General features: G+C 43.3%; 1 protein-coding gene and 1 long non-coding RNA gene across 8 annotated transcripts in view; one reads left to right on the top strand and one right to left on the bottom strand.

The window, feature by feature from the left end:
• LOC128417821 (uncharacterized) overlaps positions 1-8,816 on the top strand; it is a 64,774-nt gene extending 55,958 nt beyond the window's left edge. Inside the window, exon 3 of the long non-coding RNA XR_008331568.1 lies at positions 8,804-8,816. This is a non-coding gene — a long non-coding RNA (uncharacterized LOC128417821). The remainder of the gene's footprint in view (positions 1-8,803) is intronic.
• Positions 1-14,833, bottom strand: part of SYT7 (synaptotagmin 7) — a 219,506-nt gene that overhangs the window by 4,367 nt on the left and 200,306 nt on the right. For all 7 annotated transcript variants that reach the window (XM_053396921.1, XM_053396912.1, XM_053396930.1 and 4 more), the window contains 4 exons: positions 14,163-14,433; positions 12,381-12,550; positions 12,027-12,141; positions 8,851-9,050 (listed from right to left, as the gene is read on the bottom strand). In XM_053396921.1, coding sequence (XP_053252896.1) covers positions 8,851-9,050; positions 12,027-12,141; positions 12,381-12,550; positions 14,163-14,433 — 756 coding nt within the window. The remainder of the gene's footprint in view (positions 1-8,850; positions 9,051-12,026; positions 12,142-12,380; positions 12,551-14,162; positions 14,434-14,833) is intronic.

The raw sequence follows: 14,833 nt of genomic DNA, 5'->3' as shown, positions 1-14,833 counted from the left end.
ACTGAATCCGAGGCCTCTGAAGTGCCTGAGAATGAAGGCTGAGAGAATGAAGGCATGCAAGGTACAAGGACCTGGGTGCTCAGAGGGCTGTAAAAGAAGACCTAACACAGGGATGGGGATACCTGTAACCTTACAGATGTTCTTAGACTACAGCTCCCATCATTGGTCATGCTGGTTGGGGCTAATGGGAGTCCAACAGCCTTTGGAGTGCCACAGGTTTTCCCACCCCATACCTATTGGTTAGGACCACAGAGAACTGATGGGGAACCCCTGCTGAGAAGGCCAGACAGATACACCTGATATCCACTGGGTTTAAGGAGTGGCTTGACTGACTGACTGACTGAACTTGTAGGCCATCCCCTCCTCACGTGCTCTCTGTGGGAAAGCCACACCAATGTAAAACTCAATAAACAATGAAATCAGCAATGAAATATAATTTAAAATGCCGCCATCTTGATCTGTTTAATATATCGCTCAATACACAGCCAAGTATATCTTGGGCACAAAATGGCTCATTCAGGGGGGGAAACCAATGAAAGTTTTTGCTAGCCAAAACTCAGAGGGGAGGGTGTCCCTTGGGATGCTCTTGCCAAGGAAGCCCTCTGGTGAGCCCACATGGCAGTGCCCTCAAAGACTGGGCAGGATAATATGGGGAGAGATGCCCCTTTGAATACCCAGGCCCTAAGCAATTTAGAGCTTTGGACCTCAGTATTAACAGCTTGAATTTCACCCAGTGACAAACAGGCAGCCAGTCCAGATCCTTGAGAACCAGGGTAATATGGCCTTGTGCAGATATGTCCGTTAGCACTCTGGCTGCCCTCTCCGGACCATCCTCAAGGACCATCCCCATACATAGCGCATTGCAATAATCCAGCTGGGAGGCTACTAACGCATGGGGAGCTGTAACCAGGCTACCCATGTCCAGAAATGGCCGTAGCTTGTTTTTAATAATGTTAACCTCTGGCGACACATTTCAGATAACAATCCATCTGACTGTGTAATGTAACCCAAGCATCTACTGAATAGAAAAGCCCCCGTATTCCAACTTGGGCACGAGGTTTCCTGCAGAGAGAGTCATCTCCAGCCACTGACTCCCACTAAACTGCCTTGGGCTTTGCATCTGCCAGTGAGAAACTTACAGCACAGCCCTGTTTGATGGAGCTTTTCACCCACACCAGCTGCCACCCTTCATTCCTCTTCTGCTGAACAAATGTGTTGGAGGTGTCAAAATTAGTTATGTGGCAATGCAAACAAGTGTTAATCCCTCTGTGCAGCTCTGGTTATTTTTATCCCCTAGCTTTCTATATTGCTTCTATGGAGGATGCATGTGTCAGCTTCTCCCCCGCAATGACAGCGAAGTCTTGTCTTCCAGATCCACTAATGGAGCCTCCTGACTCTCAAAAGAAATGTGACTTCATAACTTGATTGGAGGTTGTACAATAATGGCAATTATTCAATCACTCCTTATTATCACGTTGCTGCAGCAGAGGTTGAGGAGGGTGAGTAATTCTGAACTTTGGTCGGCAGTTGCCTGAAATTTCTTGGCAAGTTCTCTTTGAGCTGGTTCCACATTTCAGGGGTTGGGAACCCTTTTGACCCAGTAGGCCAGATTGTTATCTGTCCCCACCCCTGTGGTCCAGCTTTGACAGGTGGGCAGGACAAATTAGGACGTCAAATGAGTTGCCCCTCCCATTTGTCTAAGTCCCTTGTGCTGTGTTTTCCAAGTGTCCAATAATCACCTGGATGCCAGGCGCTTGGGAATTGCAGCACAGGCGCTTTGCCAGCAAAGTGTTGAGTGTAAGGATGGCAAAGTTGTTTTCTGCAGGAATTAGCTGTCTGATTGAGCTCCCCACAGGAATACATCCCCATAAGACCTCAGGAGTGGGGCAGGTATATGAGTTATGGGGAAATGGCCTCAGGGGCCAAATTGGGAACTGTGCTGGTTCAGATTTGGCCTGTCGACTGGAGGTTCTCCACCCGATGCTTTTGCTTGGTGCTGTATTCCATTTAGTGAGCAATTGACTACGTGAGCTGCATAAATACCGCTTTCCTCTCTCCAGCAAGAAAGACAAGTAAGATGAAACTTTAATTTCTATACTGCTGTGACCCCATCAGGTTCTGAGCTAAGCTTCTGCCTCCTCTCCTCTCTCCGCAGCTGCTATGTTTAGATTTCATATATATTTATATGTGCATGGGCATATCTATCTAGGCAGGGGGCATGAAGGTTATATGTTTTTGAAAAACAACTTATTTTCAGTATGTTAATCATTAGTAATTTACTATTGTCCTTTGAGATTTCTCAGGCGTTCTAACTCATGGCAGCATAAGTTGGAGGAGAGCTATGCACACCATTGATTTTCTTCTAACTGTGGACAAAGCTCTCCAAACAGGAACAATCCATAAAAATTATGAATGGGTGGCAGGCTATTCTGCAGAATGGGCCCTAAGCATAAAAAGTGGCTGCCTTCATTCCTCAGGAAACTGAAGCACCAGGACCCTGTTGCGGAGTTACCTGGAGAACCTATGGAAAATCTGGTCGCTGAACGGGAGACTTCTGAGAGATCTGGCTGAGCTTGCTTTTGCTAAACAATTTTGCTGTGTTAACATTTGCATCCTCTTGATGTTGGGTTCACATTATGCTGATTTTAATTTAATACACATTGCTTGTTTTAATACAGTGCTGCATTAGGGAATAATTGACTCTGCAGTGCACACACATAATAACAAGATCACTGCATCAATTTGTCATCATTATATTAACAGGAGTAGAATTATATATATTTAATGTAAATCAGATTTGGAACTGATTAATTTCTTTTAAAGTGCTGTGCATAATATTACACTTCTAAATAAAAGACCAGATCGCCAGCTGGCATGAATTTGTATTTCATATTCCCTAAAAATAATTGAGCCAACTGATATTCACCAAGGAAAAGCCAAATCACAAAGAACTGACCAAGCTGAATGAATCGGTGCAGAATGACATCTGGTAAAGCACTATGATGTGTAGTTTTCTAGTTGCTTCTCCAGCATGAAACTCATCCCATATTAGCTGTGCCTTAATACAATATATGTACAATATACATCCCATATCAGCTGTGCCTTTTGTTTGTTATTATGATATGTATTTCTGTGTTTTTATATTGTAAACCATCATGGGATGCTTGGATGAAGGGTGGTGCAGAAATTCAATTAATAATAATAATAACTAACAACAACTAACTAATAACAGCTAACTAATAAAAAAATAGGCAACAAGAAATTTAATTAATAATAATAACTAACAACAACTAACTCACTACAACTAACAACTAACTAATAATCACAATAACAACAAGAAATTTAATTAATGATAATAATAAGAACTAATAACTGCTAGAAGGGGACTGAAGCATGACAAGGCATGTGTGGGGTTATGTGGGTGTGTGGCAAAGGAATTACACGATGGTTTCACTGTGTGCCAAGTTCTGCATGGATCCACTCAAGATTGGCCAAGTGAGGCAGCTGCCTCAGGTAACAGATGTTTCTGGTGTGGGGAAGTGGCACCAATATGTTGGAGGATGGACCTGTGTTTGTCATGTGACCTGCCCCTGCACCTGCTAAGCTAGCTCCCCATTCTCTGGCTCATGTAAGATGCTGTTCACATCACCAGCGCGGAAGTAAGATACAACTGCCAGCCAGGTCAGCTTCTGAATATGAAATGGTGAAACATCAAATTTTATTTCCCCTCAGGTAGAAATTTTCTTGAGCTGGTCTTGGATCCACTCAGTCCACATTCTCAACAAATCCATTTGAAGAAAAAGATATAACCCGAGGCCTTTCAATGGCACCACAGTGCACAGCTCCAAAACAGGGTATTGATCTGGAACTTATCAGAAGGGCTCATTGAAGACTGGGTTTGGGCACTGCTTGATCAGGGCAACAATGGATTGTGTTAAGTCTGGTTTGGGCCTAAATTCTACCCTGACATCCAAACAGAATTGTGTGATAAGCCGAACTGCAAGCTGACGAGAAATTTGTGAACAGAATCATTGTTCACTTGCAGAACACAATGCATTCAAGGCCCGAGTTTCTACCCAAACACCTCAGGGAGTTGGTAATGTGAAATACATCTTCTTGAGACCCTGGATACCTGTTGCCAGTCAGCCAACAGAGGGTGTGATGGGCTGAGTTAGCATAAGGCAGCTTAAGCTGTTCAGTGTGAGCCCATGCATATAAGAGAAGCAGGCCCAGAATTATGCACACAGCTCCAGCAAAGCCTTCAACTGAGTAAGAATGGTAAGATTACCAGACCCAAGCCATTATGCATCCTCATTCATCTCTCTCTTCCAGAAGTTTCATTATAAGAACTGTTTCACTACTGCCAAAATACTACAGTGCTCTGCAATTATCCAAGACTTTCATTTCATACCTCACTATAAATAGTGTTTCATTAGATTCAAGTTTATCCTAAGCAAGTTCTGTACTCCAGAGGGATGAGGATAGCAAAAATGTTTTGAAGGAAAGAAAGATTGTGTATACGGCATAGAACTTGTTCCCTGTGCTAGTCTAATTGTTAACTCTGTTGGCATACATTTGGAGCTCAGCGGTTAAGGTGGAGGCCAGCTGCATCTTGAAAGTACCAAGTTGGAACATTTTCCCAAATTTAGGCTGCAATCCTATGCACATTTGCTTGGGAATGAGTCCCATTCAAGTCATTGGGACATGCATAGGACTGCACTATTAGAAGATATGTTAACTGAATGCGCAGCAGAATAAACTTTTGTGCAACAGAAAGACCTCTGTTGAAGAAGAAACAGATGCACAGACACAGGGTCAGTTCTAGATTTACATTAATCTGGTACCTCCAATCTACTTGCATTTGAATATTTGCCAGGGAACATGGGAACCTTCGTTCATTTAGTTTTTCCTTAAAACACATGGGAGCAAACTGTGGCCCACATTGTGGAGACCTTCAGTGCAGCTGGAGTCCAAGCCACTCCCCACATGCAAATTGCCATGCATAGTCTGCATGTAAATTGCACGCCCCCCCCTACTGCCTGCCAAACAATATGCTTCAGCTGTTTGGCAGGATGGGGAAGCATGATTGTGGGGAAGGTGGAGTACATGGTCATTCCCATGTGCTGTCCTCTCCATGTAAATTGCACCATGTGAATTCCACCTCAAGATCATCCTGAAACTCCTTATCTGGATAATATTGACGTACAAGGCAGATCACCTGTGTTGTGATTTATGTTGGCTGTAAACGAGTCAGAGAACCTGCACAGGAATTATGCAACAAATGATACATATTCATACTCTGGAATTTAACTGATGCTATACTCTGAGGGGGTAGACAAGAGGACCTGGCTTCTTTAGGCAAAATCAGAGAGCAGCTAATTCAGAACTGTCAGGAGTTCAGCTTTATTTATTTTCTGAAAGTACATTTATAGGTCTCATTATCATCATACAATCTATTATTTATAAATTGCATGAAAGACCTAGAAATTGTACAAGTTACAAAGAAATAAGGAACCTTCCCCTGAAAAGCAGTTGATGCCAGAGAAAGAGCCTGCTGCTGCTGCTGCTGCTTCCAAGGCCTAAAGGACAATATTTCCACTTTACATAGCCCTCCCCTGTGATCTCCAATCACTATTTTATCCCAGCACCCTACACAACTCTCCTTTCCGGTAAAAATCCTGCGACCCTTGCAACATTTGCCACAGGAATAAATCTTGCAAAGTAGATACATGACAATGTATTCAATTTGCATAATTTATCATAATCACAGCATCTTGCCTGGATCCATCAATCTATTCTGGATACAGGAGGTCAAATGCATACAGCGAACAACTCTGCCTAGGAAAGTGGAGGGGGGAGGCAGCACCAAAAGGGAAAAAGAAAAAAGAAAGAGAAAGAAAGCAGCTTCGTCTTAATGATAATTTGGTCAGTTTATTTTGAAAAGACTGAAGGCAGGATTTTTTTAATTGAAAAAAGGGCCCAATGGGTTTCAAAATAAATTCTTTATCAGGAAGTGCTTTGTGGTTTCCCCCTTCTTTTTCATGGGACTTTCTCTCACAGACTCTTCTGTGTAGGTGTGCCTTGCAAAAAGAACCCTGTCCAGAAGAGTTTTTGCATTCATTTCAAAGAAAGGAGTTGATCTGTATGTTTATTCATTTATCTATCTAGGGGGACCAGCTCTTTCCAGTGAAACGAAAATGGGACAGCTTGTGAGACAATGCAGATTGCTTCTGAGCACTCACAAAGGTCAGGATCAAGGCATTTGAGTTTTCTGACTACTGATTTGGGGTTTTGAGTTCAGACCTTTAAATACAGCCGAGATTGTGCTGATGATGTATCCACCTATATACTTAGGTGTTTTTTTCTCAGTACTTCATAAGGAACTTGCTATTCCAAGGTAACGTAGCTGAAATCCTTGACAGAAGAAAACCAGTGGTAATGAAACCGTAGCACCGCCAAAATCATACTGGCAGAAACACATTGATTGATCAGCCGCTGTGTTTCACATTCCAGTTTCAAAAGTCAAAGTGAATGTTAGACAAACATCTGTCAGGCACAGTTTAAATACAGTTGGGCTTGCTTTGGGGTAAATTGCATGTCACACACAAAGGCATATAATCGAGTCCCCAATTTTATTTTTCAAAATGAAAAGCCCCCTCAGGAGGCTGCAATTTAGAGCAAAGAAGTGGTGATGGAGTAGGAGGAGAGTACTTAGCTTTTTCTCTGCTGGCCAGCTATATACAGTGGCACCTCGGGTTACATACGCTTCAGGTTACAGACTGCGCTAACCCAGAAATACTACCTCGGGTTAAGAACTTTGCTTCAGGATGAGAACAGAAATCGTGCTCCGGCAGCGTGGCAGCAGCAGGAGGCCCCATTAGCTAAAGTGGTGCTTCAGGTTAAGAACAGTTTCAGGTTAAGAACAGAACTCCGGAACGAATTAAGTACTTAACCCGAGGTACCGCTGTAGTGTTATAGGTTTGAGGGGGGGGGGGATAGACTCTCCTAAAATATCAGAATTCTGTAAAAGGTTAGAATTTAAGCAAACCCCTAAATTTCAGAATCTAGTTGGGACTGGAGTTTAAACCAATTTTACCATGTCTAATAATTTTACCTGGTGGAAGAACCATCAAGAGGTAATCACAGGAATGGCCAAGTCATTAACCCATTTAAGAAGGTCATTAATGGAGACTCTCTGGGCCAGAGAGAAAATGGGGAAAGCCCTCCCTAAGGTGAAAGTTAGCAGAGACTAAAGGTCAGAGTTTAAGGAAGGAGGGGCAGAATTGCAGAGGGTGATGAGATAAGCACAGAAAAAAAGTGTCAGTTTTGCAAGCCACAGACGGTGGGGGCAGAGTATGAGGTGGGCAGTCTGTTTTATGCTGCAGAAAGGGTCAGACACAATATCTGGGATCTCTTGGAATCGGAAGCTGTAGCAATGAGAGGAACAGGACCCTCTTGGGATGTAAATGCTTTGCACTCTCTCCACGCAGACGCACGTTGTACATATGTGTAAATAAACTATATATCCTAAAGACACCACAGGAAACACAGATCCTGGTAACTGCGCCTGGTACCCCTGGAATCTCTCGCTGCTTGGAGATTGAGGTGGTGTGTAACAATATTTTCATGTGAAGAAGACCTGCCCACTGACTTTTACAAAACCACTTCTGGCCCCAGCATTCTGCACTTGTATGAAATCATCAGTTTTTCTAGAATAGTTGAAGCTTAAAGCAAGCGAGAGGCATCTCCCTCCTTGCCACAACTCTCTACCCCAACAGCTACCTTTCTGCCCATATTTCTTACTATATCTTCGCCTACAACTTTCACTCCTTTAAGTGTACCACCTTTAGCAACCTGAAAGCCTCCTGCTTTCTTAAATGACTATGGCCGTTCTCCTCTGATGAACTTAATAGGCTATATCCAAAGCAGCACTACATGAATGTTCTGTCAGCGCAAGAACCACCTCTCTTCCTTTGCTGAACCCACCCAAATTTATTTTAGGGGTTCCCTCAACCTCAGAGAAGATGGGGGGCACAGGATGTGTGCGGGGAGAGAAGATAGGAGGAAAATTTGGTTGTGCAAGGAGAAATCCTTGTGCTAATGGAATGAGTACATTGGACACAACATGCTGCCTAGAACTCTCTCCCAGAACTATGTGGTGCCAATACCTTCTCTCTCCTTCTCCAGTATTCAAGGCCTTTGGCTTAATGCTCATCCCCAACAGAAATGAAGCCTCAGTAGGTGTTAGCTACATTTGCTCACATACATCCATCCTTTATTTCTCTTGACTTTCTCATCTCCTTCCTCCTCTTTACGTACCCCACACTGTTGGCATTTAGATTGTATGCTCCTTGGAGGAAGGGACATGTCTTCTTTAGCTAATGCTTTTGCCAATGCTACTATGCACTATGTTGTGCATTTTACTGGTGCTGCCTAATTAATAGTACTACTAACAAGACATCTGCACTCATGGGTATTACTGAAGAGGAACCGTGAGGGATGGGAAACTTAAATCCAGATGGGCAAACATGCTCCCCACCCTTGTGGTTTGTACTGATTTCTTATTTCTGTTGACTTTACTAAATGGTTTGAGAACATAGTAGATCCCAGGGGTGGGGGTGGATTTCAATATTCCCCTTCAAGTTTCATTTTTAATCTACTTATATGGACAAATCTGTGAAGAAATAAACACAGGAACAGAAACAAGCTCCAGTCATTGGTGGCCCTCTATACACAGTTGTGTGTGGAACAACCTCCCTGTCCACTGACCTGCTGCTAGTTTCAGCCAACCCCAGCTGGAAAGGCCTTGTCCTGGGCTCCGGGAGCTTCTCGACTGGGAGGACAACTCACCTTTCCAATGACATCATTCCGGCTGAGCTTGTCCTTATCCATGACAGTGATGATAATGGTCGTTTCCCTCAGCTTCTCTGTGGGGATGTCGAAGATGAAGGACTCATTAAAGACTGGGTTCAGGCACCGCTTCATCACTACCGTCTTCTTCTTCTCCACCCGTTTGTCTTTGTACATCAGCCACACCTTCACGTAGGGGTCTGGCACAGGAAAAAGAGGATAACATCACTGGGACATAATTACTGTGGAGGGGAGGTGGAGTTGTAGAGGTACCCAGAAGGAGCACCCCAGTACCCAGGTTCCAGATGTTATAAAACTGGGTAGCAAAGGATCATTTGTCTCTTTTTGCCCCAAAGAAGCACCTACATCAGTTTCAAAAATACAGGGTTCAGTTTTATTTACATGGAAAGGTTCCAGCTGTTCACTTGCCTTCCACGTGGGAAATGAGCCACTTATTAAATTACATGCCCCAGTCTAAACTGCCCTGTAGTTAATGTTCTTTCCAAGCCATTTATGCCAGTTTATTCAAGTAATCCACCCAGTTATTTCTGTCAATGGCCACTTACAATCAGCTTTCCAATTCTGATGCAGAATGGGCTATGCTGTCCTCGGTTCTATGTTTGAGGCTTCAAATACCAGCCAATACTGGTGTTTTGCGGTCTCTTGGTAACCAGCAGAGCCATGTCAGTCTGTTACAACCAGCAGCTTTACAGCTGGTGACAACACTTTCTAGTTTGCTTGCTTCTACAACCAGCCCTTCAGGCTGAGAAGTTTATTCTTAACTGGAGTTCCCACCATTCCTTAACCATCACATTCCAGTGCAGCACTGCTTATGGGATGTTTAAAAAACAAGGTCAAACATTCAGGTTCTCTGCTTCCAGAGCTTTCCCTGGACAGAGAGCCTGCCTCCTCACTAGTAAATGGAAGTCGTAAACTCCATTCTTCTCAATGCAGAAGAGAGAATAATCAAGCAAGCTTTTGCTGCTCATTAGGTACGGTGTAATTTGATACTGTAGCCTTATGTATGAGATATTTAGTCTGCAGAAGTGAGATAAAATCTAAGAGCAATAAAACATAATTCAATCACAGTATCTTGTGATAACATTTTATTACATTGCACAGTGTTACACGCTTGTGGAGGTATCCCACCCTAGAACTAAAAAATGTAAAAGAAATCAAGAAAGTAATATGTTTATATTCCTCCCATTACAAGCTGCAAAAAGAATGAAAGCAGTTTGTCCTTCTGGTACAGACCATAATAAGGGAAATCTCAATCCCATTATAGAACAAAGAAACTTCTAGAGTTTCTAGTAGTTTTCAAACCTAATGGTATGTGCACTGCTATTCTGATGTACTTGCTCTTCCAAGACCACTCCATTGTCTGTCTTTATGCCCACTGTAAGGAAAATATTTGACAGATTTCCAAATAAAACTTCACTTTTTGTACACTGGCCAGGACTTAACAAAGACATATGCATGCCTGAAGGGGACCTATGTGTATGGCTGGGAGGCAGGGAAGTCAGATGCAAAAGTGGGCAAAGCAATGAATACAATTTTAACTTTTGTACAGTACAGTAGTTTCTGTACTTACTTGCACACCCCTATCATCCATCCATCCATCCATCCATCCATCCATCCATCCAAGCAAGAGGCATTATTAAAGATCAAGGGCACATCCCAGCCAGGCAAAAACTCTCAAGGAAGGGTACATAGGAGGACTGGTCTGAGGTGAGGTGGTGGCCTCGAGAGTGTCCCAAGGGCCAGACAAGAGAGGCCTGGAGGGTCACATTCAGGCCCCAGATTACCAACCCACTGCAGCCGTTTGCACTAATATTCCACAATTCTTTTCTCACTGAGTTCTCAGAGAGCCAGGCCCACCCATGCCCTGGCCAGGCCCAGAGCTGCTTAGCTTCAGCAAGGTGGCTCCATCACATGTCCTATGAGCACACAAAAGATAAAGGACTTTTCTGTTTAACATATAAAAATGAAACTGAAATGTGAGTTGCCCTTTCAGCATCAGACAGAAACTCTCTCTTCAGTAGCACGCTCTGTTATTTCCATTGTAGGATCAAGGGTCACTTAAAAGTATACCTCAGTTTAAGAACCACAGCTCTATAAATCTTCTAGCATTGATCAGAAGAAATTCAATGAAGATATTCATCTGCACATTGTCTTGGTTTTTTGTCAAGTAGGCTATGCTAGTTTCTCTACCCAGGAGGTGAGGCAGGTCAGTTTGAAGGCATTTGTTCTTTCACTCTCTGTCAGCTGGGGATGATGGGCATAACACATGACAGGCTCCTTTGGGAGGAGACCCCAAGCAAGCATGCAAGCAAGCAACACCTGAAAATCAAATAGCTTCTGATTCTCGCCAGGTTTACTTGAAACCAGTAAGTGCCCAGAACTCTAAGGAAATGGTCATTGGTGGTTTGCTTTAAGTCTTTTACCTAAAGTGTTGTCCCAGCTACTTTTTGGGATCCCAGTACAAATACAAGCATATAAAAGTGATTTAGATAAGATACACTCAAGTTTCTTGAGACGTATCCTGGGGCTCCCAAGTTCAATCAAGTATGAGACGATGTGTGCGGAACTAGGTATACACACGATGGAATATTGGATGCGGCCTAGCACTACAAAATACTGGTTGCATTGCCATTTTTGTTGCCAACCTTCAAGTCTGCTTTCTAACTTACATAAGGACTCTTATAAATCCAGATGGTTCCAATTCTTACATAGCAAAATTAGATCTGTTGGTATAGACTTGGAACTCTTGTATAATTCAGGTGAGCAATATATTTATCGCAATATTCAAACCAGATATGGGGTCATTGAAATACAAAGCATTGAATCAGCTGTAAATAAAATTTGCTCCCCCAAGTTCTAGGGATTAAATACAACAGACAACAGGGTCACTTATATTTCAAAATTAATAAATCCAGTCCAACGCAGGGTCTTTACGTTAGCCCGACTGAACGTTTCCCCCTCAGCTTTTGTCAAGGGCAGATATTTAAACATCCCGAGAAACAATAGACATTGTGAATGTAATTTGAATGTGCCAGACTATATGGATGTTTTATGATGGCCCATATTTGTAATGCCTAATAAAGCTTTGGCAAAGTAAGTAAGAGCTTTAAATCTAAGACCCACTGCATAAGAAGAGCTGCTACGGAACCCCATACCTGATGTTCCCCCGATGTCCATGGCTTTAAGATTCCGAGCTTTGATAATGTTCACAACAATGGAGTTAGCTGAAGGGTTGTAGCAGAGCGACAGGAGAAGCTCTCCTCGGCTTCCCTGCAGAGAAGAGTTAGCAGAGATAGAGGAATTATTATGTAACATCACCCCCCCCCCCGATTCCCCACTGTAATCGCTGAACAGAAATCACCCCAACACTGCTCAGGATCTAGCCAGCTTTCCTCATTCCGCATGGAATTAGGAATCATATATGGCCAGCCCCCAATGCATGCATGCACTGAGCCAACCTTGGATATTCTGGATCAGCCCTCTGTTTCAAAACAAAGCAAGGATCTTACACTCCCATCACTGCAGGGCTTTAGTTCTTTCCAGAATGTCTGCATCTGGGTCAAGTCCACTTTGTTGAGGGGAATGGACACCTCCCCAATGGGATCGTTACGACTGAACCGATCATAATCCAGAACCTGTAGATAGAGCACCCGCTGAACCACTTTCTCATATGGGAAACCTGCCAAAAGCAAAAGGAGCAGATGAAAAGCTGAGAGATGACATGCAGGCAACCACAGTAGAGGGAGCCCCAACGTTAAGCCTAGATGCAAGTAAAAATGGTTATTCTGCTGCATGCACAGGTCTTTTCCACATTAGCATCTATCACTGTATTCAGGTTGCCAATGGAGAAGCGGTCATGACTGGCCCAGGCCATACATGGGTGAAGGAACCCATGCTTCTGGGCAATCTTGCAGCCTTGAATAACATTTGTAGGTATTCCAGATGAGTGAGTAGTAATCCAACTTCATCAATCAAACAATGCTTCAGGGAACTGGCTGGCTGCTATAAGGGCCAGGAAGGAATCCCAGCCCTTATCCATCACTGCACTTAGATCACTAGTGAAGGCTTTTGGCCTCTCTATGGTAGCGTAAGGCTCTGGCCATTCCCCTGAGGTTGAGTATTAAATGTGATGGACTAAGGGCATGATCTGATTTGGCAGGAAGCAAGACAGTAGATAAGGCAGAAGAATGATATGTTATGTGGCACAAACTGGCCCCATGGAATAGACAGACCATGGTATGACTTGATGCCATACTTGACAGATCACAATTTTCTTTAGGGTATGTCTGCATCCTCTCATTCTTGTGTGATCTTAAAACAGTGCAAGGAACTGGTGCAGTCTGAAAGTCATCATTTGTCAAAATGACTGTTTGCTTAGAACTGCTTCCTGGTTTATTCATGTGAAAGAGGGCACCTTAAAGATGCATTGAGGAGAGAGAAATGTCTTGCAGTGCCCCTCATCCCAGGCATTTTCATACTACCTGATAAGAGTGAGTGCGCCCACAAGATGCTTTCATGTAAAAAATCACATGCAGGAAAGATTTATAACTGTATTTACTCTTGCAGAGAAGAATTTTAAGTTGCTCCCATAGTCTGGGGCATGTCCATGTCCCATTCATACATAGCCACAGATATAATCTCTGCCACATTATAATTTTTGGGAAAGGACCATAGTTTCAGATGCATATCCATGAATAAAATGCAACATGGGAAGTGACACTAATCTGGTATCACTGTAGATGGTGCCTATTCCCAGAATATGTACACGGCTTCATATTACCAGTGGCGATGCCTTCATGTGAAGGCGTTTGGAGGTGACTCTTCATATAGACTACCCTGACCAAGTGGAGAATCTTCATGTCAGTACTGTATTCTTGGTAGCCTCTGTGACATGAGTGTGATGACTCTCTGCATAATGAGTGGCTTTCAAATGTAACAGTCTCTATGTGCAGCTGTAGACGTGCTGAAGTATTTCTAGCCTATTATGTGAAGTGTGATAACTGACCCCAGCTGTTTGCAGGACAAGGCTGGCACTGGATTAAATGGGTTAGTGCTCGGTTATCCTCTTTTCCTGTTTGGCTACAAGTACTGTATTCTGCACAACTGCATTTTTGCTCTATGCCACCAACAACATTGCTTGCCCTTGAAATCAGGCGTCGAAGGAAAACATGACCACATGTAATAGGAACAGAACTGAGGCATGCGGCAGATTTGTGAAGTAACTTGCCCAAAGCCAGAGCAAATTCTTGGCCTCCATAACCAGCACCCTAAACCTGGACCATTTTACATACCTTCAAAGAGAAAGGTCTCATTCCAATGTGGGTTTAAATTCTTCCTTTTCACCTTTGTCTCCAGCTTATTTTTTTTATCTGGTAGGAGGTAAATTTTGACGAAAGGGTCACTTGTGCCACTGAAATCCTTGGCTGGTAGCTCTTGAGCTTTCAATATTTTGACAGTTAGGGTGGATTCCTGGAAATTGTAGCCAACGCTAAACTGGATCCGGCCCAGGTTTTCTCGGCTGGCACTGTCATGTCCCTCATCATCCTCAGACCCAGGGGAGAGCTGTAGCGCAAAAGGAAAGAGAGAAAGAGGCAGCCATGAGAGTCTGGGACAGAAGGAGGCTCGCTGTCTGCATCTGGACATTTTGAAGCATGAGAAACCCACAGGGATTTTCCAAGCCAGGTCCAGATTAAATCTAGGTAATTGGTGAGAATTTTTCATGGTTTATGTATTACCTGTAAAGGATTTATGTTCAATTACTGCTAGAGAACGTTTTCCTTTACAATCCACTTCATCTTAGCCAGTGACTCTGATGGGGAAAAAGAATCTCTGCGCCTCTTTCCCTTCAGAGAGCTCGAGGCCTTTTCAAACTGTCTGCTGTCCTCAGGTGAGAAACGGCACTTGAAAAATCATTTATCCAATGTAAGTGAGCATTTGAAGGGAAAGGGCTTTGGGAAATTAC

Source organism: Podarcis raffonei, chromosome 1 (genome assembly GCF_027172205.1).
Source record: "Podarcis raffonei isolate rPodRaf1 chromosome 1, rPodRaf1.pri, whole genome shotgun sequence".
Classification (NCBI taxonomy): domain Eukaryota; kingdom Metazoa; phylum Chordata; class Lepidosauria; order Squamata; family Lacertidae; genus Podarcis; species Podarcis raffonei.
Note: the sequence above shows the minus strand (reverse complement) of the source record. Positions and strands in the feature narration are given on the sequence as shown.